This window comes from Pipistrellus hanaki (assembly GCF_964339955.1).
Source record: "Pipistrellus hanaki genome assembly, chromosome: 19".
Lineage (NCBI taxonomy): Eukaryota > Metazoa > Chordata > Mammalia > Chiroptera > Vespertilionidae > Pipistrellus > Pipistrellus hanaki.
Window position 1 is genome coordinate 8,329,520 of NC_140521.1, and position 25,284 is coordinate 8,354,803.

General features: G+C 38.4%; 1 protein-coding gene across 4 annotated transcripts in view; it reads left to right on the forward strand.

Moving 5' to 3' along the window:
• The window catches only part of KNTC1 (kinetochore associated 1), a 62,588-nt gene that overhangs the window by 2,454 nt on the left and 34,850 nt on the right, over nucleotides 1-25,284 (forward strand). For 2 of the 4 annotated variants that reach the window (XM_084867765.1, XM_084867764.1), the window contains exons 2-30: nucleotides 832-994; nucleotides 3,547-3,667; nucleotides 5,279-5,394; nucleotides 5,738-5,813; nucleotides 6,386-6,463; nucleotides 8,372-8,406; nucleotides 8,630-8,740; nucleotides 9,891-9,984; nucleotides 10,395-10,447; nucleotides 10,713-10,828; nucleotides 11,259-11,310; nucleotides 12,430-12,528; nucleotides 13,870-13,913; nucleotides 14,022-14,087; nucleotides 14,186-14,261; nucleotides 14,373-14,498; nucleotides 14,580-14,669; nucleotides 15,053-15,106; nucleotides 15,935-15,996; nucleotides 17,415-17,526; nucleotides 18,524-18,667; nucleotides 18,860-18,916; nucleotides 19,007-19,108; nucleotides 21,388-21,507; nucleotides 21,589-21,732; nucleotides 22,736-22,834; nucleotides 23,374-23,477; nucleotides 23,628-23,727; nucleotides 24,734-24,868. In XM_084867765.1, coding sequence (XP_084723891.1) covers nucleotides 866-994; nucleotides 3,547-3,667; nucleotides 5,279-5,394; nucleotides 5,738-5,813; nucleotides 6,386-6,463; nucleotides 8,372-8,406; nucleotides 8,630-8,740; nucleotides 9,891-9,984; nucleotides 10,395-10,447; nucleotides 10,713-10,828; nucleotides 11,259-11,310; nucleotides 12,430-12,528; nucleotides 13,870-13,913; nucleotides 14,022-14,087; nucleotides 14,186-14,261; nucleotides 14,373-14,498; nucleotides 14,580-14,669; nucleotides 15,053-15,106; nucleotides 15,935-15,996; nucleotides 17,415-17,526; nucleotides 18,524-18,667; nucleotides 18,860-18,916; nucleotides 19,007-19,108; nucleotides 21,388-21,507; nucleotides 21,589-21,732; nucleotides 22,736-22,834; nucleotides 23,374-23,477; nucleotides 23,628-23,727; nucleotides 24,734-24,868 — 2,715 coding nt within the window. In that variant the 5' untranslated portion in view covers nucleotides 832-865. Of the gene's footprint in view, nucleotides 1-826; nucleotides 995-3,546; nucleotides 3,668-5,278; nucleotides 5,395-5,737; nucleotides 5,814-6,385; nucleotides 6,464-8,371; nucleotides 8,407-8,629; nucleotides 8,741-9,890; nucleotides 9,985-10,394; nucleotides 10,448-10,712; nucleotides 10,829-11,258; nucleotides 11,311-12,429; nucleotides 12,529-13,869; nucleotides 13,914-14,021; nucleotides 14,088-14,185; nucleotides 14,262-14,372; nucleotides 14,499-14,579; nucleotides 14,670-15,052; nucleotides 15,107-15,934; nucleotides 15,997-17,414; nucleotides 17,527-18,523; nucleotides 18,668-18,859; nucleotides 18,917-19,006; nucleotides 19,109-21,387; nucleotides 21,508-21,588; nucleotides 21,733-22,735; nucleotides 22,835-23,373; nucleotides 23,478-23,627; nucleotides 23,728-24,733; nucleotides 24,869-25,284 lie in introns of all 4 variants that reach the window. The other 2 variants (XM_084867763.1, XM_084867766.1) reach the window with 2 other exon arrangements.

Here is a 25,284-nt window from a genome sequence, read left to right on the forward strand (position 1 = left end):
ACAACAATTGTTATTTGGTTATTGTTCCCCAGCAGTCTTAAAGTCTTAATCCAGGGATTGTTTTTCATTTTTCATTTTAGTATTCTGCTCTGACTCAGACCCCACATAAAATGAGTTAGATAAATCTTTGTTGAGATAGTTAAGTGACTAAGGTTACAGGTATATTCTTTGATCCAGCCAGAAACCTAATCCAGGTTTTTCTTCTTTCCCAGTATTGTTCATTTTTGTACAATTCTGGAAACAAATGGATGTTTATTTATTACTATTTTTAAATCTCATCTGTCTTCTATGATATAGGTTGCCCTATTTTTAAAAATACATTTTTATTGATTTCAGAGAGGAAGGGAGAGAAAGAGATAGAAATGGCAATGATGGGACAGAATCATTGATCAGCTGCCTCCTGCATGCCCCCCACTGGGGATCGAGCTGGCAATCCAGGCATGTGCCCTGACCGGGAATTGAACCCTGACCTGATTCATAAGTTGACGCTCAATCATTGTGCCACACTGGCTGGGATAATGGACATTTTTTAAAAGTTCATCTGGAACCTTACCATCCTAAGCTATCCCATTCAATCTGAATTCAGAGCTCTTGTTGTTCTTTTGCTATACTGCTTAAAGGTTTATTTTAAATGAAACCTTGTTGTAATTTCAAGCCAGGCACACAAAATGCCAGAAACTCTAGGTTGACATTGATAAGATTAGAATTGTTATGGTTCCTAAACCAATATGTGCTTATCTGGTGATAATCATAGCCTTTTCATTCCCCAGCAAACTGAATCTGTTAAACAATATAAATGGGTGTCTAATTTTGCCTATTGTCATAGGGCAGGCAGTGGATCTCAATCAAAAACAGTCTCTGAAACATGTGGAGTGAGATTGAGCTGCTAACAAGTGATGATACAGGAAGCGGGTACCTAGGTGTTGGATCAAGAAAAGAACATGGAACTGCTTTATATCAAGTAGATTTGCTAGCCAAGATCTCCTCTGAAAAGGTAATGATTCTGATGCTGTTATTATTCACGGAATTTTTACTGAGTGTTTGATAGGCCAGTAGCTACCTGGTAAATATTTTGTGAATGAATATAGCACCCTCTCAGGTAATCAAGGTTCACTTTCAAATTATTGGAAATTTCCATCTGAATTCCCCTTATATTTTAAGATTTGTATTTTCAAACAGAACTTTTCCTAGGTCAGGAAGGAAGAAATAAGATTGTCTTTGTTCTCACATGACATGATTGTCCATGTTGAAAATCTGAAAGAATTGACAAAGAAAACTGTAATAATAAGGGAATATATCATGGTTGCAGGATATAAGGTTAATATGCAAAAGTCAGCAGCTCTCCTAGATACCAGCAATGAACAAGTGGAATTTGACATTAAAAATACAGTCAGCCGAAACCGTTTTGGCTCAGTGGGTAGAGTGTCGGCCTTCCGACCGAAGGGTCCCAGGTTCGATTCCGGTCAAGGGCATCTACATTGATTGCGGGCACATCCCCAGTAGGGGGTGTGCAAGAGGCAGCTGATCGATGATTCTCTCTCATCGATGTTTCTAGCTCTCTGTCCCTCTCTCTTCCTCTCTGAGAAAAATCAATAAAATATATATTTTTAAAAATACAGTTAAATGAAATCTGTGATCTTGGATTAGGCAAAGCCATTTTAGATGTTATAAGCACAAGCAATGGAAAAAGAGGTAAATGTATATTATTAAATGAAAGAAGCCAATCTGAAAAGGCTACATACTACATGATTCTATCTAGACTGTGACATACTGAGTAAGGAGAAGACAGGAAAAAGATCAGTGGTTTGCCAGGTATGGGGGTTGGGAAGGAGGGATGAGTAGGCAAAGAACAAGATTTTTAGGGCAGTGAAAATACTCTGTATGGTGCCATAAGGATCGCTGCCTGTCATTTGTCCAGACACACAGAATGTACAACACCAAGAGTGAACTACGTATAAGGTAAACCCTGTACTTGTGGGTGATTACGATGTGTCAGTGTAGTAGGTTCATCCTTTGTAACACATGTACCATTCTGGTGAGAAATGCCGACTATGTACGGATGTGTGGCAGCTGGGGGTATATGGGGAATCCTCAATTTTGCAGTGAACCTAAAATTGCTCCGGAAAAAATAGTCTTAAAAAAGAGTTCAACAGTTCAAGCAGAGAGAACAGCGTGGATTCATCCCTAGAAGGAAAAAGCACAGTTCATGTTTGCAATGCCTTGATGTAACTTTTCACTAGTCGAAGAAGCAAGTAAAAGAGCATAAGGTGGTCAGAATTACTGTAATTTTCAAGAATGACAACTGGAGAAGGTGACCAATGAAGTGGGCATAAAATGAACCGATTAGCCTAAAACTTTAGCTGTGGAAGAAGACCATCGTTAATGTTTATGAAGCATATGCTCTATGCAAGGCTGTCTTCTAAGCCCTTTACATGAGTTCATTTCATCTCCAAACAAGCCAGTGTTGTAGATATTATTATTATTATTATTATTATCCCTATTTCACAGGAGAGTCAGTTGAGACATTTGTCCAGAGTACTCAGCTTTTTCAGTCACCAAACTGTCCGACTGCTTCCGGGTAGCTATGTGTGGGAAGCTTTAATCAACAGAAGCTGAAAACAGGAGACTCGTATTTGGCTTGCATAATGGTGCTTTTTAAAATGTTGACTTAGCCGCCCGTGTTTAAAAATCAGAACATTTCACACAACGATGCAGCTTTTCTTCATAAATTGGAGGATGTGGCCATGCCAGGCATCCCAAGGGGCTTTAATCTGGTTGATTTTGCTCTTTTAAAAATTTTTTTATTTTTATTGCCGAAGCCGCTTTGGCTCAGTGGTAAAGCGTCGGTCTGCGGACTGAAAGGTCCCGGGTTCGATTCCGGGCAAGGGCATGTACGTTGTTGGCGGGCACATCCCCGGTAGGGGGTGTGCAAGAGACAGCTGGTCGATGTTTCTCTCTCATCGACATTTCTAGCTTTCTATCTCTCTCCCTTTCTCTCTGTAAAAAATCAATAAAACATATTAAAAGATTTTTTTTATTAATGGAACGCTTCACAAATTTGCTTGTCATCCTTGCGCAGGGGCCATGTTCATCCCTGTATCGTTCCAGTTTTAGTATGTGTGCTGCCAAAGCAAGCACTGACTTTGCTCTTTCTAAGTTTATGTGGGCATGTACTCTCCGGTTCACAATGCGTCACAGATATTGTCATTTCCCAGACAGTGACACTTTATGCTAATTCTGGTTTGTTTGTGTTGATGCCTGCTGGCTCCTGTGGGCACGAGGTCAATTCGTAGGGAACCAGCACTTGTATTTCGGAAACCTTTGCCCTTTCCTAGCAATCCTGGACTGTTTCCCTATTTTGTAATCTGAGTGGGTTCCAGATACACTGTGCAAAGAAAACACTTGGCCAATTAGACACATGGGCTAAAAGAAATCAGCCTGTCAGGTTTTAAACTCAGGTACTTGGGACTATGATGCTACTGCTGGTCAGTGCTGTTAAACGGGTATAAAAATATCTTAATTTACTCACGTCTTTCCCTCCCACAGGCCTCATTAAATCCAAAGATACAAGCGTGCAGCTTAAGTGACGGGTTTGTCATTGTGGCCGACCAGTCGGTGATCCTGCTGGACAGCATTTGTAGATCGCTTCAGTTGCACCTTATATTTGGTAAGTTTAACGCACCGTAAAGCAGTCAGATAAATTGGAAGTCACGTATTTGCTACCGATTTCTACTGCACTGGCTTTTCTTTATTACCCCAAGACTCGACATTGGAATAATTTCAAGAAATTAATCTTGAGTGCCTTTTTTGCGCCTTTATTAGACTCAAAAGATATTGGGCTGTGCCCTTCTCTGTAGGTCTGAGGGGAAACAGAGGTAAAGCTACAGTTTGCTTTACTGGCATGGCTTTTGTATTAGAATACAGTAGGAAACCGTTGAGCCCAGTGTGTTCAGGTCCCTGAATCTTGGACATAATTTCACTATCATCAACAGATATTTGAATATTTTTAGAATGTGTAGCACTACAAAAAGCTTTTTGAGTTGAAGAGTTTTAAATGTATGCAATTATGGCCGAAACCGGTTTGGCTCAGGGGTAGAGCATCGGTCTGCGGACTGGGGGGTACCGGGTTCGATTCCGGTCAGGGGCATGTGCGTTGGTTGCGGGCACATCCCCAGTGCGGGGTGTGCAGGAGGCATCTGGTCCATGTTTCTCTCTCATCGACGTTTCTAGCTCTCTATCTCTCTCCCTTCCTCTCTGTAAAAAATCAATAAAATATATTTTAAAAAATGTATGCAAATATGGACTTAAGAGTAAATTAAGAGACAAGTGATTGTGCTGGAAAACAGGTGAAAATATTGTGAAAGCTTTTTCTGAAATTATTAGAGGAAGATGATTGTTGAAGTCTTTGCATGAGAACTGAGACGACTGAAAAAAATCCAGGTACACTTGTGAGAACGCAATCTTAATCACACTATGGAGGCATGACGCTCCTATTTTGTGGGATCTCACCATTTCTACCCTGATGTGTCCACAGAATTCACAGTTTTACCAATGAAGTCATGGGCTGTGTTAATGTCTGATACATTTGTAGAAGGTACTGCTACTGAGCCTGGCTGGTGTCCCTCAGTGGCTGAGGGTCGATCTATAAACCAGGAGGTCATGGTTCAATTCCTAGGCTGGGCTGTTGGGCTTGATCCCCTGGTGGGGTGGGGAAGGGGGAGGGAGGACGAGCAGGAGGCAGCCTATCAATGATTCATTGATGTTTTTATATCTCTCCCTTCCTCTCTGAAATCATTAAAAATATGTATCTCCTAGGCCTCTTGCTGTTGCACAAACAATAACTTCACCTCCTTCAAGTCTTTGTTCATATCTCACCTGAACACTAATTAATACCGCGCTGTGCATGACTCCTCTGAGCTCTTTACTGCCCTACTCCATCCCCAGAGAATTTATTACCATCTTACATGTCACATAATTTTATTATGCTCATTGTTTATGATCTTATTATTGCCTTAAAATTTGAGCTCCATAAAGATGAGACTCACATTCTCAGCTATGTGCAGAAGGCCTAGAACTGTGCTTAGCACAGAAGCAGTTCAGTAAATATTTGTTGACTGATGAAGTCAGTAGCATTCTTTTTTTACTTTAATCACAAATTTTAAAAAAAGTATTTAAACAAAGCTTGAATAGTTGACTTGTAATGACAGCATGTATAATTTTTTGTTTTTAAAGTAAACATTTTCAAAGGAAGCTAGTAACTTCAATTTCAAATTTTCAGATACGGAAGTGGATGTAGTTGGCTTATGTCAAGAAGGACAGTTCCTATTGGTTGGGGAGAGGAGTGGCAACTTACATTTTATCCACGTGACATCCAAGCAGACATTGCTCACTAACGTAAGACCCTAGTATGTTTTTAATTTCTTTTATCTAAATTCTAAATGATCTCTTAGACAACTAAAAACTTGAGCAAAGCACGACTTAATTTGTGTTTTAAATTAAAAGAATAATGTTGCTCTATATTAAATTTAAAAATTGTACCTTAGAAACATGAAGTAAATGCCAAATTGTAAAACTAAGCTTTGCAAATATTTATAGTATACTTGTTCAAAATGGTTTTTCATTTTAAAACTAAAATGTTTGGCAGAGTTATTGCTAATGATAATTGATAGCTCTGTTATTTTAAAGAATTCTTGATTATATTTGGGCTTAATCTTATATGAAATTTATTTGCAAATAGGCTTTTGTTCAGAAAGCTAATGATGGTCAGCGTACCTACCAAACTCTTGTTATTGAGAAAGATGGTTCAAGTGAAGGTAAGTTTTCTTGAAATTTTTTTATGTCTTCTGACTAATACCCAATCAAAAAATCAGATTTATAGTAAATGAATTATGTAAATTCATTATTCTACCTACTCAGTGTTAAATTTTCTAGTGATGTGATCAATATTGTAAGAAACAAGTTTTTACTGTACTTTTCAGAAACTTAAATGTACTTTTCCTAAATATAATCTAAACTAATTTTTACTATTTTAAGAGTTCTATAGATCACTAAGAAGCATTATATTTAAAAAGAAATTTTTTTTGGTGGGTCCCAGCATATTTGTCTTATTTCCATTTCAACAAATGTTAACTGAACCTTAATTTATTTTTATATATCTGAGGTTTTTTGTTTTTTCTTTCTGGGAAGTGAATTTTGGTTTATAAAAGTTTCACAGGAGGTAACATTGTTTTTGCAGTTCTTTGTAATTAAGTTTTATCTGTATTATTATTATTTGATGATTAGAATTTAAATGAGCAAATTGACATATTTTTAAGCTAGGTTCAGATCCTGGCTTAAACTTTGTCACCGTGCTTATAGAGAAACTGGATTGGTTTTATTTTAATAGGTACCTATTGTATGCTGTTGCTTACAAACAATGGATTTTTTTATATTACAAACATTCAGCTTGTAAAAATTCAGCAAGGTAAGTAATGTCTTATTTTCTTATTATTGATTTGCGGCAATATTTCTTAACTAGTCCTCCAGGTAAATTTTTAAATATTCTCTTTAAGAATATTATTTTAGTTCAATTACATTCTATGATACTGAATATACCTATAAAGTATTTGTAATACACTTACGCTGCAGTGTTAGGGCTGCAACAGAATCTGAAGAAATATAATTTGTTTGTAGATCGAAGGAATGCACAGCTTAGTTAGACAAGACATACATTAGCATCGTGATAAATGCTTTTTTAATTTTTTTATTACTTATAAGCATTTAAATGAACTTCCCTCCATGTGGCTTCAAACTGCCAGGACATGGGCCCCACCAACTTAAAAACTTCCTCAGCTCATCTGCGGAGGAACGTGGCCTTGACCGTGACAGGCTGCTGTGGGAGCCTTCCCGCCGCCGGCTCTGTGGTAGCTGATCGCATCACTTCACCGATAGGAGCAGTCCGGCCTCGTTTTTGGCAGCATCTAATGGTGCTCACTGACCCAGGTCCACAGTTTACCAAGCTCGGGGTCCTCTCTAAGTCACAATGCCTCATGCCAATTTCCCAGAGTGACTTGGGTGATATTTGTTGAAGTTGATCCTGTGATGATGATGCAAGCCAGCAGCATAAGCTCGACCTCCCGGGGGCTCCTGGTGCTTGCCGAAGGGGCCTTCGCTGTGGCTCACGTGGCCCCGAGGTTTCCAGGTCTTCCTCAGTCTGGACAGCACGTTGGTGGCTGAGATGCAGGAGGGAGCGATAAATGCCTTTTTTTTTTTTTTAATAATTAAAAAAAATATATATTTTATTGATTTTTTACAGAGAGGAAGGGAGAGAGATAGAGAGCTAGAAACGTCGATGAGAGAGAAACATCGACCAGCTGCCTCCTGCACACCCCCCACTGGGGATGTGTCCGCAACCAATGAACATGCCCTTGACAGGAATCGAACCCAGGACCCTTCAGTCCGCAGACCAATGCTCTACCACTGAGCCAAACCGGTTTCAGCGATAAATGCTTTTTTTTGATGGAATGAATGAATCCAGAAACAGAAATGACTAAATAAATATTAACAATATAGTTAACAAACTAACTTAATAGTAACTTAGTATATGCTGATCGAGTGGCGTGGACCATACATCCCTCTGAGCTAAGAGAGATTGAAGAACTGTTTTGGGGCATGTATTCAACAAATATATATTTTTAAATCTACTTTGTGCCAAAAGCATGTAAGGTCTGGGAATATAGTAAGGTTTAAGATACATAGCTCTCCAGTTCCACGAAAGAGGAGTCAAAGGAGTTCTTCCAGAAAGGCATGCAAAGTGATGACTTCACAGGTAGGACTTCGGAGCTTGAATAGGAGAGTTGGAGCCTATTTTATTTCATTTTATTTACTTATTTTGGAGCCTATTTTAAATATACTCTATTGATTTTTTTACAGAGAGGAAGAGAGAGGGATAGAGAGTTAGAAACATCGATGAGAGAGAATCATTGATCAGCTGCCTCCTGCACATCCTATTGAGGATGTGCCCGCAACCAAGGTACATGCCCTTGACCGGAATCGAACCTGCGACCTTTCAGTCCGCAGGCCGACGCTCTATCCACTGAGCCAAACCGGTTTCGGCTGGAGCCTATTTTAATAGAAGACCCTTTTAATAGGAACGGAAAGGAAGGGAATGTGTAGGAACCGTAAGGCAGTCTGGTGGGTGCTCTGAGAACAGGTCACAGTTTATATCATCGGCCAAGGGCAAAGCTGAAAAGCCACCACTGTCGTATGAATTTCTGACCAGAGTTTTTCTCACTAGACTGCGTGTAACTTCACTTTGACCCCGGAGGGGCAACTTGTCTGTGCTGTATAGGTTAATACTGTAAGTTTAGCGTGCTTTCTCTTCTTCATACAGCGATTGAAAATGTAGACTTCAATAAAGCAAAAAAGGTAAGAAAATAAAATTGCTTTATCTTCTTAAAACTTACATTTCATGAAAATGGAGGAGAGGGTTTCTGGATATAATTGTCTTACTGGTTAAACTTTTGGGAATTAGCATGATGTAACATTAATAACATTTTCATTTTTATAAAAATATAAGTCATTGGTTTCTTTTCAAGGCATTTGGACTGCGGAGTATATGTATAACATTGTTATTTTTTAAATTTTGCAGTTACAAGGACAGATCAAGTCCAGCTTCATTTCTACCGAAAAGTATCATACCCTTGGTTGTCTGAGTCTTGTGGCTGGAGATTTAGCGAGCAAAATCCCTGCCATCGTTGGGGTAATAATTTCTTTTTATAAAATGTCTGTTTTTTGTGTCCAAAATATTTTTTCATTAAAACATTGTTTTGGTTAAGTTACAGATTAATTTGTGATGTGTAACAGAAATAGGAACTATAAAATTAAGCTCACAAAATGACTAAGTAAACCTAAGTTTCTATATTGGAAAAATACTGCATCTTTATTTTCATAAATCTGTACCTGAAAAATATGATTTCTTTCAATTAGGAGTGTAGGCAAAAACAACAAATAAAACCTCTACTGTTAGATTGAAGGAGTAGGCAAAGATTCAGAGTAATTACAGCATTTAACAACACTTTTACTTGCCAAATTTACATGTGAAGTTAAAGTTTACCCCATGGCCAACCAGTGTGGCTCAGTGGTTAAGCATCCACCTAGGAATTAGAAGTTCACAGGTCGACTATTTGAAAATGTCTTTTGTGTGAAGTGTATCATTGGGCATGTGGAGGTATTATTGATATGAGAAAATGCTAAGTAACAGATTTACTATCTGAAAAGGGATTTACTATCGGGGAAAGGGAGGGAGGAAGAGACTGAACATAAACTGTGCACCTATGGATGAGGACAATGGGGGATGGGGAGGGGGCAGAGGGTGGGGTGGGAACCTGGTGGAGGGGGGAAGAAATGAGGAACCTTTGTAATAATATGAACAATAAAGATTGATTTAAAAAAAAAAAAAAAAAGAAGTTCACAGGTCGATTCCTGGTCAGGGGATGAGTTGCAGACTCCATCCCCAGTGGGGGGCATGCAGGAGGCAGCCGATCAACGATTCTCTCTCATCATTGATATTGCTCTCTCTCTCTCTCCCCCTTCCTTCCTCTCTGAAACCAATAAAAATATATTAAAAACATAAAATAAAGTTTAGCCCATGTCTTTAGAGAGAGTTGCCGGAGCATACACCTCCTTAATAAATATTCATGCGACCACAACAGGTATCCATAGCTCACTGTCCTTTTCGTTCTGTTCTGTTGAAAACAAAGAGGGGAACTACAAGATGAAAGCAAGTTGGGTTTGACTATATTAAGTATATATTTTGAAGTTAGTAATGTGTACCACTTAGGTGTTTCCACCTTGAGAATGCAGCTCTGAGAATGAAATTTGCAACTGATGCACCGTTGTCACTTCCGCAGGGAACCGGGAACTGTGCAATCTCGATATGGGAGCCAGATCCTCTCAAGAAAGAAATGGCAATTAAGAATGTTATTGATGCAGAGATTATTAAAGGTAAAGTAAGCTAATTAAACTACTTTTGGTAATTATTAGCGAGTTCTAATGTTCATGTCAATATTCTGAGTCTGGCATTGGAGTCATTGACCAGACCTCTCAGTGAAACAAGGCAGATTAAATTGATAATTTTCCACATACAGTACATGACTTTTTCTTGATATGTTGCCTTTGTCACTCTTTTTTTTTTTTTTTTTTTTTTTTCGGAAGGCAGCTATGCTCACCAGTATACCACCAATGCAACTTCTTTTTTTTTGGAGGTTTTACATTTTGGTGATCATTTAAAAAATATAGAAACAGGAATAAATGAGAATGGGAACTTTTTGTCCATAATATTAGTTTACTCTTTAATTATGGCTATATGTAATGCAGAAATGTAATCGTTATACACCTTGCTTTCTCTGTTGTAGGTGCAAAGAAGTTCCAGCTGATAGATAATCTGCTTTTTGTTCTTGATGCCGATGTATGTTTTTTTTGACATTTCTCCTTTCATGTTTCCCCTTGGTATTGTGTTTAACACCAAAAATGTTGTCAAACTTACAAAGACCCTGACCTTAACCCGGGTGGATGAAATACTGTCTTGTGTATTATGCTTTATTTCGAGATACACACACACACACACACACACACGCACACACACACACGTACGTACATGTATATATCTCAAAAGAAAGCCCCTGAGATGGAAGTCATTAAGAAGACATGCCAATGAAATGTCTCTCTTGCAGCATGTGCTGAGCTTATGGGACATTCACACTCTAATTCCCGTATGGAACTGGCCCTCCCTTCACGTGGAAGACTTCCTTCTTACCACCGAAGCAGACTCGCCTTCTTCAGTCACGCGGTACGGTGTGATGCGGCTAGTGCTTGCCCTTCTGCTAGGACCAGGTTTCTTACCCAGTTCCGAGCTCATTGTTCATTATATATCGCATTCTAAGTACCACTGAACAGACCAACAGGGTAAAGACCATGTCATTGTTGGCCTAACGTATTCAGAACAGGAAATAACGAACCTTCAAGTGATTGTGTTACAGTGTCTGTCCAAAAGAAATAAGCCAACAGGCAAGCAAAGGAAGTCCGCATCTTGCCTGAATTATGCATCAGATTAAAAATGAGTCATAACAAAGAAAGAGTATCAAGTGTCAGTCTTCTGAACCATAATTGTGCAGAAATCAAGTTCAATGTCATCTGTGTATGAATTTTATGCAAGTATGTCACTTCGACTTAGCTTACAAATCTTATATGATTCACTTAACCCTTCTTTTCTCTTTTAGGCAAGGGATTACAAATCTCAAATTAATAGCTCTGACATCTACTAATAAGAAGGTACTAGAAAATTTGTTTCACATTGTGTTTCCATATTATGTGTTAGAAATAGCATTAATACAAAGTTGTTAGGTAATGCTCACAACGCATTAGCTCTTAGTTCATGCAGACCCCTCAAAAATCAGAAGTAACCCTGAAAGAGTTTTTTTCTCCTATTTAAAAAATATGAATATAAATCCTGGTTCTACATTTTATTTTTTTAAACAAATCTTTATTGTTCATATTATTACAAAAGTTCCTCATTTTTTCCCCCCCCTCCATTGCTCCCCTCCACCAGATTTCCATCCCTCCCTCCGGTTCTACATTTTAGTTGGGGCATTTTAGGAATAAAATGTCCACAAGAGAATGTTTATTAAAGTGACTCCTGCCAAAGCCAGTTTGGCTCAGTGGATAGAGCATCAGCCTGCAGACTGAAGGGTCCCGAGTTCGATTCCGGTCAAGGGCATGTACCTTGGTTGCGGGCACATCCCCAGTAGGGGGTGTGCAGGAGGCAGCTGGTCGATGTCTCGCTCTCATCAATGTTTCTAACTCTCTATCCCTCTCCATTCCTCTCTGTAAAAAAAAATCAATAAAAATATATTTTAAATAAATAAATGAATAAAGTGACTCCTGCCCAGCCAATGTAGCTCTGTGGTTGAGCATCGACCTGTGAGCCAGGAGGTCACAGTTCAATTTCTGCTGGTCAAGGCACATTCTGTGGTTACAGACTCGATCCCCAGTAGGGAGCCTGCAGGAGGCAACCAATCCATGATTTTCTCATCATTGGTGTTTCTATCTTTCTCTTCCTCTCTGAAATCAATAAAAATATATTTAAAAATAAATAAGGTGACTCTTACATATTTCTGACAACGAAGAATTACATTCACCTTAAATACAAATTGTAGAATGGACTTGAGCTATGTGGATCTTCATTCTTCAGATTTGGAAGGTGGGATAGAACATAATTTTATATGTAACATTTACGTAATACAGTAACAGACTTACTTATAAAATTAGTTTTCGAAAGTTGCTCTGTACCAAGTGCTTTAATCTGTGTCCTTGATTGTGAAGTGCTGACTTGTGCTCGGAGGTTATATTGACCTACTAAATTAATTGCTCTACTTTTTTTTTTTTCCCCAGATGAAAAATTTCATGGTCTATTCATTACCTATGATGGAAATACTGTACTCTTTGGAAGTATCCGGTGTTTCTTCTCTGGTCCAAACAGGAATTAGCACAGTACGTTGATGTACATTTTGAACTACTTTATATTTTAAAAATTAAGGAACACTAAGCTAAGCCTGAGTGGAATTAATGGAATACCTGAATAGATCACAGGTTTATAACTATTGTTATCCAATATCCTCAAATACACTTGCCCAAGGTCAGTCTTCATTTAAAAAAAAAAAAGAAAGAAAATCAAATAAAATATCAGTCAGCTGCACATTTCATTTTCTTGTGTCTTCACAAGAAATGTAGATGATAACTGGAGGCAGGGAGATGTTGTTTTTATTTACTTAATTTTTAACTGTGATCTTTACAAACATTTTTAATTGCCCACACCATGACCTATCACCCCAAAGAACTTCAGCAGGTATCTCCTAACAATAAGGACATTCTTCTTCAACACAGTTATCACACTTACAAAATTTAACTATTATGAATTATACCATCCACATTCAAATTTTTACCAATTGTGGCAAAGCTATTATTTTTTAAGCTATATATTTTTTTCTGAGCCGGGATCCAACCAAGCATCACGTATCGAATTTCGTTGTCATGGTCACATGCCAGCCTACTTAAATCTGATCCCTTCCCTGGTCTTTTTTTGTCTCCTATGACATTGACATTTTTTGAGTCCTAGGTTGCTGGGTTATAGAATATCGCTCTATTTGGATTTGTTCGTTCCATCATGATTAGGTTCATGCTAATCTTTTTTGGCAAGAACACTGCATAGATAACATTGTGTTCTAGCTGCATTACATTAAGGGGCTCATGTCCTGCTTTGATGATGTTACATTTGATGACGTAGTTAAGACAGCTATGCCAGACTTCATTGAAAAGGTACCTTTCGCCCTTTGTATGCAGTAAGTTGTTTCTGTGGTGTTCTTTTGAGACTATGGGAATATTCTTTTCTCCAACAGTTTTCCCAGTGATTTTAGAATTTCATCGATAACTTTTGCCTAAACTAGTTGTTACTCTAGTAACTATAAAATGAATTAATTCTGACCCTACCGGGTTTGGCTAAGTGGGTAGAGCATAGGCCTGTGGACCGAATGGTCCTGGGTTCGAGTCTAGTCAAGGGCACTTACCTCGGTTGCAGGATCTTTCCCAGCCTTGGTTAGAGCAGTGCAAGAGGCCACCTATCGATGTGTTCTCTCACATCGATATTTCTGTCTTTCCCTCTCTTTTCTACTCTCTCTAAAAATCAATGGAAAAGTATCCTCGGGTGTGAACTAAAAAAATATATAGTAATAAAAGTTAAAAAAGAAAAAGAGAATGCGAAGACTCTCGTTACTATTTTAAAAAAGGAATTAATTCTGTACATTAATTTTAAATATGTTTTTGTTATTGTTGTAGGATACCATATACCTTCTGGAGGGAATTTGCAAAGATGATCCAGAGTAGGTCATGCTTTGTCTCATCTTTTAAGTTGTTAAATGGCAGCTTAGCTAAATTTTACTTATTAATATGAAATGACAAATGCACTCAGAGTGAAAACTTTTTTCCAGGCTCTCTGAAGGCTCAGCCTCTGTTTTAGTACTCAGATGTCTTACGGAAGCTTTACCAGAAAACAGGTAACTTCTCATTTTCTCTTAAGCCTTATCCCTTAATGAAAAACGTAAATCTCATGACTGATAAACATTTTACCAACATTTTTCTCCCCACTTAACAGATTGAGCCGGTTACTTCACAAACACAAATTTGCTGAAGCCGAGAGCTTTGCCATTCAGTTTGGGCTGGATGTTGAGGTAATCACGCATGAATTTGTTCATTGAAACACATTTTTTTTCACATACCAGATGCTAGAGAGACAGCATTTTTGGCTTCCAGGTACTTGATGTGGCGAATTTCTATTGCAGCTTGTTTACAAGGTGAAATCAAATGATATATTGGAGAAACTGGCGGTGAGTTCTGTGGACACCAGTGAGCAGACGGAATGGCAGAAACTTGTAGAGGAGGCTAAGGAGACGCTACATAAAATCCAGGTGTGTTTTCCCTGCCATGCGCCAGGGGGTTTGGGTTGACAGATTGGTCAATGTTCCGTCACCTTCCTATTTATGCATCAGGACGACGAATTTGTGGTGAATTACTGCTTGGAGGCTCAGTGGATAACCTATGAAATGACCCAGGAAATGCTAAATTATGCCAAAACCAGGGTAAGTTTTCATAACATTTACAACACATTCAATTGTCTTATGCAAAACAAATAATTTCAAAAATAATGAATTTTTTTTTCTATCATAGGCCTTTTTAAAAAGTGTATTTTTGCTGTTGATTGTTCCGCTCGGTGACCTTTGAATGTCACTGCTAGCTATATTCCTTAAAATCCAGGAGTAAGAGATGGACAAAGTGTTGTGAGCTTTTTTCATAGAATGCATTGTTTTTTAAGATATGTCATTTCTTCATTGTTCACTGTTTATTTCCAAGTTTAATGCAATTTTATTTTCAGAGAGGATTTTTCCTTTAATTCACAAAAATATTCATCTTTCATGAAAAACCTAACAGTGGATGTTCTAACTGTGTTTCTTGTTCATCTTAGCTTTTGAAAAAAGAAGACAGAACTGTTCTTGTCTATTCTTATGGCTTAAAAGAGGTAATTACCTTATATTCATGGATTAATTTTCGAGTGAATATGCCTTTACAGTACAGTCAGGCACCACTTAACGGTCCTGAGCAATGTGTCCTTAGGCGATGTGGTCATTGTGCAAACCCCACAGAGTGCACTTCCACAGGAGCATTTGAAATCTTGCTCCCTGGCATATGTCATCAGTTTGGCTCAAATGAATTCTTAAAAAATTAAACACTCACCACAAAACCCCACATGCGGTACTGTCTACTGTATCCCGTAGTACCACCTGTGCAGCATGTTACTGTTCTGAATACTGGAGGCCATTTTAACAGCAGCAGTGAGTGTCTGCGTATATAAACACAGAATGTGCAGTGACAAACTGTAACTGTATAAAAGATAAAAACCAGTACCTCTAAAGGGCACTTTCCGTGGGTGGAGCTTGCAGGATTGGAGGTTGTTCTGGATGAGTCAGTAAGTGATGATGAGTGTTATGGTACAAAAAGTATATGTGTCTGTGTACATGTTGCATATATATTTTTTTAACTCTCAAAGTAAATTTTTGGTTTAATCTAGGTTTTATTCTGAGGGCATTTATAAATTAGTAGAAAACTAGTTGATTTTGAAGGCCCCCACAATTAATGTGCAAATGGCTTCCGATTTTGCAGTTTTATTGTATTGAATGTGATTGGAAATGTTTCCTTTATTCCAACTCTTTTTTGTTTTGTGTTAAATAAGGCAGTCATGTTTATGGGAATTGACAAGATGAGACTTTGCGTAAGCCTTCTCCCACAGAAGGTCTAATTTTAATATTACTGCACACAACACGCAGCTGATCGGGTTATTCCTTTTTAGGTTCTCAGGGCGCATGAAAAGTTGACTACTTTTTATGGAGCATTTGGACCAGAGAAATTCAGGTGTGTGCATTCCTCCTTTTTAATGTTTAGATTGTGAATTAGATTTAAATTTGGAATGTCCTAAGAGATAGAATATTGCCATGAATGAATTATGTTTCTGAGGATGGAAAATATGTGTCCCTGCTAAGCTTTAGGCACTTCCTAATCGTGTATGGGAATTGTTATATCAGAAAGGCAAATTTAAATGCATATAGCTTTTGCCTTAGCAATTTTACATCTGGAAATAGATTTTATTAGATATACTAACATATGCACCAAGAATACTGTTATTTACAAATATAACTACCTTAAAGATCACACAAGTTTGTTTATCAGGATAAATGAAGATGAGGGAAGATTTATTTTTTTACTTGTGGCTAGTCATTTATTCCAGTACTCATTAAATGATGTACCTTTTCACTCCCTTAATCCTGTGCTAAGAATCTCACATGTATTAAAGTCTATCTCTGGACTTTATTTGGATTCAGTTTATCTCATCTCGCTATTCACTCACCAGTATTCAATAGTTTTAATGTAGGCAGTTTTTATTTTTCAGGATTTGGAAGGCTATTTTCTCATGGCTGTGTTTTATTTTTTCTTCAGTATGACATTTGAAATCAGAATCAGCTTATGCAGTTTACAGAAATTTTATTTTTGTTTTAATTGGGAATGTGCTGAACGTAACATCAATTTACAGAGAACTGGCATCTTTACGATATTTAATCTTCCTAGTTACGGACAGTATGTGTCTTTCTACTCATTGTCTTCTGTGTTGTTTTTTTATGATCCTTAGTGGTATCAATTCACTCATCTTTATATAAGTTTTGTACATTTTTTGTTTAAATTTTATTTTATCTTTTTTTCTCTACTGTTACAAATGGGACTTTTCCCCCACATATTTTAAAAAGAACATGTAAAAGCATTAAAATTAATTTTTACCCAACTGCCTTATTGAATTTATTATTCATGGCAATATTCCAATTGCTCTGTTCTTTCCAAGTATATAATTATATATTTGAATAATGATAATTTTGCCTCATTTTTCCTCCTTGCCTAAATTGATTGACTGGTACTTATAAAGTAATGAATAATGGTGGTTAATAGGTATCCTGCTCTTGTTCCTGACATTATGAATTTTTTTTAAGTATAGATAGTACATAAAGAACCCTCTCATTCATTTAAAAATTAAAAATGGTGGCTTGTGTATTTAGTCATTTTCTCAGGAAGGACCTGCAAGGAGAGGCATGACTTCCAGGGACGATACAGGAGGCTCATAGGTCAGAGATAGGAAGGAAATTTACTTTTCACTGTGTAGTCTTTGGAACTTTTTAATAACTTTTTTTGGGGGAACTAGTTAAAATGCATAGTGATATCCACTTGTACGAGTAACCTTAATATATATTTTTAACTAGTAACTTTTTTCCTCTCTGACTTTGCAGTGGTAGTTCTTGGATCGAATTTCTGAATAATGAAGATGACCTCAAGGACATTTTTTTGCAGCTAAGAGAAGGAAACCTTGTTTGTGCACAGTACCTTTGGCTTAGACATCGAGTAATACATTTTTTTTCCCCCCTTAATGGCTTCATAACCTCTAAGATGGGGGATTAAATCAGTGCTGGCAAATGAGACTTGGCAGTGGGGTGTTTTCACAATGATAAATTATGACCTGTCCCAGAGTAACTATCCTGTGATGATATTAACTCAGAGGAAATATTATAAAGATACCTAGAGGCCCAGTACATGAATTCATGCACAGGTGGGATCCCTCGGTCTGGCCGGCGATTGCTGCCCATCAGGGCCGGCCAGCTGTGGGGAGAGATTGCGAGTAGTTGGCTGGCCACAGGAGATTGGCTGTGGGAGCGCCATGACTGTGAGGGGGCAGCTCCTGCATTGAGTGTCTGCCGCTGGTGGTCAGGGCACATCATAGTGACTGGTCAACCGGTCGTAATGGTCGCATAGGCTTTTATATATATAGATAGATGATTGGAGCTTACTTTATCTCATCGGTCAAAGTCTAATGAACTCCTAAACTTAGCTCAAAAGCAACATTTTATTAAGTGATTTATTGATGGGCTTTAAAAAAAATTTATCTTTATTGTTGAAGGTATTACAGATTTCCCCTTTTTCCTCCACTGTCCCCCGATGATGGGCTTCCTTATGTGGCACTGGTGGAGAAGGTATTCCTATTGCAGTCCAGATTGTGGTAAACGAAAATGTTGGCATATAACGTTAGGTCCAAAAAGGAGTTATCTGGTGTGGACACATTTGCTAGGATCTGTATTGTCGCGTCCAATTATGTTTCCATTGGAAGGTCACCCATACCAATTCCTCTGCCACTTAATTTGTTCTTTGGAGTTTTCTGTCATGAGATTTGTGGATTTGTGGCTCCCGGCTCAAATCATTTGTCTATAGTAAATCACCTTTGATGCTCACCAAAATAGTAAAAATAATTCTTGAAATGACTTCCTAAGAGGTCTTTCCTTTTTGGGATGATGTCAGTTTCAATTTGGAAGATAAACCTTAATTTCTCACACTCCGTATGATTTAGGCAAACTTCGAAAGCAGGTTTGACGTGAAAATGCTTGAGAGCTTGCTCAACTCCATTTCTACACCAGTCTCTTTGCAAAAGCTCTGTCCCTGGCTTAAGAATGACGTGATCCCGTTTGTAAGAAGGATTGTACCGGATGGACAGGTGAGTTGCCTTTAGTATTTCCACTTTTGGTGACTCAGTTTTATTTTTTACATCATATTATTGAACATTACTTCACATAACACCAGTTGGTTCATTTTACTGTCTCTTTTGAAAGATTATCATGGATGTTTTAAGTTATTTCGGTGGATAAGTAATTGAGTATTATATTTACAAATGATATATCTATTCCAGAAAATCCTTGCAAAATGGTTGGAGCAAGCAGCCAGGAACCTTGAATTAACTGACAAGGTAATTTGTACAATTAGCATTAAAAATACATTTAAGACTCTTCCAATGGCATAACTCATTATTTTTAATGGTTTGTATCATTTTTTAAAGGCAAACTGGCCAGAAAATGGACTTCAACTGGCAGAGGTATTTTTTACAGCAGAAAAACCGGATGAGATGGGATTGGTGTCCTCCTGGCATTGGATTTCCTTGGTATGACATGGAAAACAGACTTGGCGATAAAACATTCATTCATGTTAAAGGGTTTATCTATCTGTACTAGAAATACACCCATTTCTGCAATTTTCTGTTTTCTTTTCTTTCTTTTTTTTTTTTTTTTTTTTTTTTTTTTTTTTTTTTTTTTTACAGAAAGGAGGAGAGAGGGATAGAGAGCTAGAAACGTCGATGAGAGAGAAACATCGACCAGCTGCCTCTTGCACACCCCCTACCGGGGATGTGCCCGCAACCAATGTACATGCCCTTGACCGGAATCGAACCTGGGACCTTTCAGTCCGCAGACCGATGCTCTACCACTGAGCCAAACCGGTTTCGGCTGTTTTCTTTTCTTTGGATGGGTACTTTTAAAATCCATACAAAGGAAAATTTTTCTTTTTCTTCCTGCTTTTTCTGTTATAACTTCAACTTATCTTAATGCACTCTTTTTTCCTATTGAACTAACCCACAGGGAAACAATATATATTTTACTTCTTAATTTATTTTAGAGAGGAGAGGAAGGGAGAGAGAGAGAAAAACATGGATTTGTTGTTCCACTTACTAATGCACTCATTGGTTGATTCCTGTATGTACCCTGATAGGAGAATCGAACCCACAACCTTAGTGTATCAGCCCAGTGGTCAGCAAATCAGCCTCGGCTGGCTGCTCTGTTGACTATTGAGTTTGCCAACCATTGCTCTAACCAATTGAACTACCTGGCCAGGGCCGGAAACAATATATAAACACACTCCTAAGTAGTATCCTGGGGATTTCCTTCGTTGGAAGCATTTCACATTGCTCTATAAAACAAACCTCACTAATGCACTAGGATTTGTTTTCAAAGGCTGTGTCAGTCAGACTTCTTAACTGAGCTACTCCCAGTTCTGGATGCTTCTCTTAGACATTTCAGCAGCCATATGGCTTAAGTACCAATGAATTTTTAAAATCAAAATTGAAAAAAACCTGGGACTTTCCAGCTGTCTAAAAATAAAGCAATGCTGAAAGGGAGCTAGTATCAGGAAATCTGATGTTAATTTGAAGTTAATGAATGAATTTATTGTTTGGCTTCTAAATTTCTTAAGTTCATTTCTTTTCCCCTTCAGGTCTAAAATCTAGAAAGCATACATTATATTGGGAGGCGGGGTACATTCTTATCTTTTAAAAATGTGTTGGTATGCCATAATTTGGTTTATAAACATATGCGACATCTCAGCTTAATTTCAACTCCGAAGTATTAAGTACTTAAGTATCAGAGGTATGACCTTAATTGAGGTTAAAATGTAAGTTATGAAATTGAATTTATTCTTTAAATTTCTGGAGGCCAAAAAATAGTAAATGTCCTACTTTCTAATAAGTTCTTATTAATTGTACTTATTGATTATATACTGTTAAAAATAAAATGGGAATTTTTTATATAAGTTTCAAGCAGTGTATTAATGTATATAATCAGTATATATTACTAGTATATATATAGTTGTCATTATAATATATTTTTCTGCAGAAGAGCATTTTTGTTTTGCTATAAAACACCAGTTTATCTTTTCTTTAAAAAAAAAAAATTTTATTGATTTTTTTACAGAGAGGAAGAGAGAGGGATAGAGAGTTAAAAACATCGATGAGAGAGAATCACCGATCAGCTGCCTCCTGCACACCCCCGACTGGGGATGTGCCCGCAACCAAGGTACACGCCCTTGACCGGAATCGAACCTGGGATCCTTCAGTCCGCAGGCCGATGCTCTATCCACTGAGCCAAACCGGTTTTGGCTTATTTTATCTTTTCCCTGTTGGTTTGGCTCAATGGATAGTGAATAATGGATAGTGCAGACTAAAAGATCCTGGGTCCGATTCTGGTCTGGGACACATCTCGGTTGTGGGCTCAATCCCCAGTAGGGGTGGTGCAGGAGGCAGCCGATCAATGGCTCTCATTATTGATGTTTCTATCTTTCTCTCCCTCTCCCTTCCTTCTCTGAAATCAATAAAAAATGTATATTAAAAAAAAAAAAAAGTTTGGTCATGATCAATACAGAGAGGCCACTGAGTGCCATCTAAATGATGTTTATGTACCTAAATGTATTACACTAATAATGATTTTCTGTATTTTTTAAGAAAGGAAATTTCAGATTCCTGTCAGATTCCCATCTGTTAATTTGTACTAGTTAATTAGTTAAAATCCTACAATAAAGGCATAATTTCCTCTTATGTACATCATCATGGCCATTTCACATTTTGCACAAAATAATTCTGACCTTTCTGCATGCTCCCCTCCCGCTTTATCGCAGAAGGATTATGAGAACACGGAGGAGGTGTGTCAGCTGAGGACCCTGGTGAACAACCTGCGGGAGCTGATCACGTTGCACAGGAAATACAGCTGCAGCTTGGCCCTCTCCGAGTTTGAGAAGGTGAAGGTCTGGGTTTGCCAGCGTGGCTCTGCAGCCAGGTGAGCGCAGCCTGCATTTAGCACCGTCCCCTTTGGCCTCCAGGAGACCACCACCACCATTGTGTTCCGGATGTTCGACAAGGTGCTGGCGCCAGAGCTTGTCCCTTCCGCCTTGGAGAAGTTCATAAGCGTGTACATGCGGGAGCATGACCTGCAGGAGGAGGAGCTCCTTCTCCTGTACATAGAGGTAGGTTCCCTTCCGCCTCGTCTGCGTTCCTGCCTCTGCGCACTGTGTGACCGCATTGAGTTTTAATACGATGTATTAAGTCCTTTGAGTTAAACATTGAATGCTGTACCGTTAGGATGTGTGCAGATTATTTATTTATTTTTAAAAAATATTTTTTATTGAATTTTTACAGAGAGGAAGAGAGAGGGATAGAGAGTTAGAAACATCGATGAGAGAGAATCATCGACCAGCTGCATCCTGCACGCTCCCTACACCGGGGATGTGCCCGCAACCAATGTACATGCCCTTGACCGGAATCGAACCCGGGACCTTTCAGTCTGCAGGCCGACGCTCTATCCACTGAGCCCAAACCGATTTCGGCTTGTGCAGATTATTGATTAAGAATGTGTTTTTTAACTCTGTTATGGATTGACTGGTAATCTTGAACAAAACAGGATAATATTAGGGCTTGCTACAAATGGTTATTGTGAGATAATAGGAGCATGAGCTCTCTATATATTACTTTTTGTAGCCATTAGTAAGGTGCAGTAATCTTATTTATAGATGCTTCAAGAATGTTTCCTTCGTAAGTTTTCTGTACCATGTAAAACTGAAGGCCCAGGTTTTAGCAATACTGTTGTATTGTTTTGCCATTGCTAAGTAGAAGTTTTTGTGTTTTTCACACATCCATAAAAGTTATTTGTATCTATATGTGTGTTTTACTTTTTTGTTGTTGTTTCCGTCAGAGTTTTAAATTTAAAAATATATGTGCTGCCCTAACCTGTTTGGCTCAGTGGATAGAGCATCGGCCTGAGGACTGAAAGGTCCCAGATTCGATTCCGGTCAAGGGCATGTACCTTGGTTGTGGGCACATCCCCAGTAGTGGGCGTGCAGGAGGCAGCTGATGGATGTTTCTCTCTCATCGATGTTTCTAACTCTATCCCACTCCCTTCTTCTCTGTAAAAAAATCAATAAAATATATTTAAAAATAAAACTAAAACTGTATGTGCTTATCCCTCGTTAGGATTTATTGAAGAGATGTAGCTCCAAGTCCATGTCCCTCTTTGAGACAGCATGGGAAGCCAAAGCCATGGCAGTCATAGGATGCTTATCTGACAAGGACGTGAGTACTGGCCACCATGCAGTTCCCTTCTCAGCGTTGCGCCTTTTCTTCACACTTACTTTCTCGTCACAAAAGAATTTGTGTAGCACGGAAAAGGAATAGAAATAATTTAATAAACCACCCATAGTTCTATTTTCTTTAATTCTGAAAATAAGAAGTGAACATTTTCTTTTTCCCCACCCAAGAAGAACCACCATAGGCCATTGGATGCATTCGGTTTCTCAAACATAGAGACATTTGAAAAATAACATGACAACATGCCTTTATTTCTACTTCACTGTTATTAAGCATCATTATAAAATGTGAATTAAAAAAAACTTATGAAAAAAAAGTCTTGAACACAGTCTGTAGAAAGTAATAGAGTTATATGACTTAGTTTCCAGCAGAGAGAATATTTTTTAAAAATAGGTGTGTAAATCAGAAGAGAGGTTTACTGTTGCGGTCGCGCAGTAGACGTGGGACCTCTGTGGTATGTTAGGCAATGTCATGCATTTGCATGACCTCCCAGGCTGCTCACTGGCCCGTGTGCATCTCTGTAGCTCATATTCGATGCGGTGCTGAAGATGATGTACGCGGCCGTGGTTCCCTGGAATGCGGCGGTGGAGCAGCTGGTGAAGAGGCACTTGGAGATGGACCACCCCAAGTAAGACCAGAGCCCCGACCGCTTCGTTGGTGTTGGATAAGCCTCGTGTGTTGAGCTGACAGTCGTTTCTGGTGTTCTGCCCCTTCCCGTGTCCCCCGGCATTTCATAAAAGAAGATAATCCACGTTAACACCGATACATTTACATTTAGGGTCAAGTTGTTACAGGAGAGTTACAAACTAATGGAAATGAAAAAGCTTCTGCGAGGCTACGGAATAAGGGAGGTGAACCTCTTAAACAAGGAAATAATGGTAAGTGCAACGAAGAGTCTTTGGGCCCCATTTCTTGGGCAATCTGGGAAATTGAATGAGAATTTCAGGTTCTTCAAGGTAATAGAGTTAAGTTCTCCACTAACTTCCTTTTGTCAGAACGTTGATAGGGCACTTAATTGTTTATTAGAGTAGAAAGGACAATGGATGGTAAATTAAGAAACTAAATGGCCAAAACCTGTTTGGCTCAGTGGATAGAGCGTCGGACTGCAAACTGAAAGGTCCCAGGTTCGAGATATATTTTAAAAAAACACTAATATATCAAATCATCACATTGTACACCTTAAATATATACTATGTTTGATTTTTCATTTATAGCCCAATAAAGCTAGGGGAGAGGGTGTTGGGCAGGACTGTCATAAAAGTCAGAATGTAAATTATTTTTTAATGTTTCATACAGCTTAGTTTTTTCCTGCCTTATTTTATTTTTTTTAATATATTTATTGATTTTTTTATAGAGAGGAAGAGAGAGCCAGAGAGAGTTAGAAACATCCATGAGAGAGAATCATCGATCAGCTGCCTCTTGCACACCCCCTACTGGGGATGTGCCCGCAACCAAGGTACATGCCCTTGACCGGAATCGAACCTGGCACCTTTCAGTCTGCAGACCGACGCTCTATCCACAGAGCCAAACCAGTTTCGGCTTGCTGCCTTATTTTAATTTATTTTCTGAATTTTTATTATTTAAATATATTGATTTTACAGAGAAGAAGGGAGAGGGATAGAGAGCTAGAAACATTAATGAAAGAGAAACCGATCAGCTGCCTCCCGCACGTCCCCCCAGTGGGGATGAGCCCTCAACCATGCCCTTGTCCAGAATCAAACCCGGGACCCTTTAGTCCGCGGGTGGATGTTCTGTCCACTGAACCAAACCGGTTAGGGCGCGGCCTTATTTTAATGAATACTTTACCTTTTGAACGGATGAGTTTTGGGTTCTCTGGGAGATTTTATAACAAAGAAATGAATGTACACATTGTGTCTATTTCAGAGGGTGGTCAGATACATTCTCAAACAAGATGTCCCGACCTCCTTAGAAGATGCTCTGAAGGTGGCCCAGGCATACATGCTGCCTCCTGACGAGATCTACAGCCTGAGGACGATAGACCTGATCGATAGGGACCAGGTGCGGAAGGCTTACAGTGTCCTTTCTTTCCTATGGTTACTTTGTGAGCGAAACCATGAAAAAGTCAGAACAACCGAATTATCTACATAGATTAGCACAAGATAAAGTTATACCAAGATTAAAAAAACATTGACTGTTAGGTTGACCAGGTTTTTCATATCTGTAGGTCCTGTAAAGTGTGTGAATAGCTAATGGGTTTTCACACTTTTTACTAATTAACAAAACTCAGATTCATGTCTTAACATTTTCTGTGGTACCCTTTGATGCCAGAATAGGATATGGGCTTTTTATTTTTATTCAGAAGTGTCGTTATTTTTCTATAATAAGCATAGAATTACAAAGTACAAAGAGTGGTGTTTTAATTTAATTTCTTCATTTGCTATCATCAACAGAATGTTCATATTTTTATCTTATAA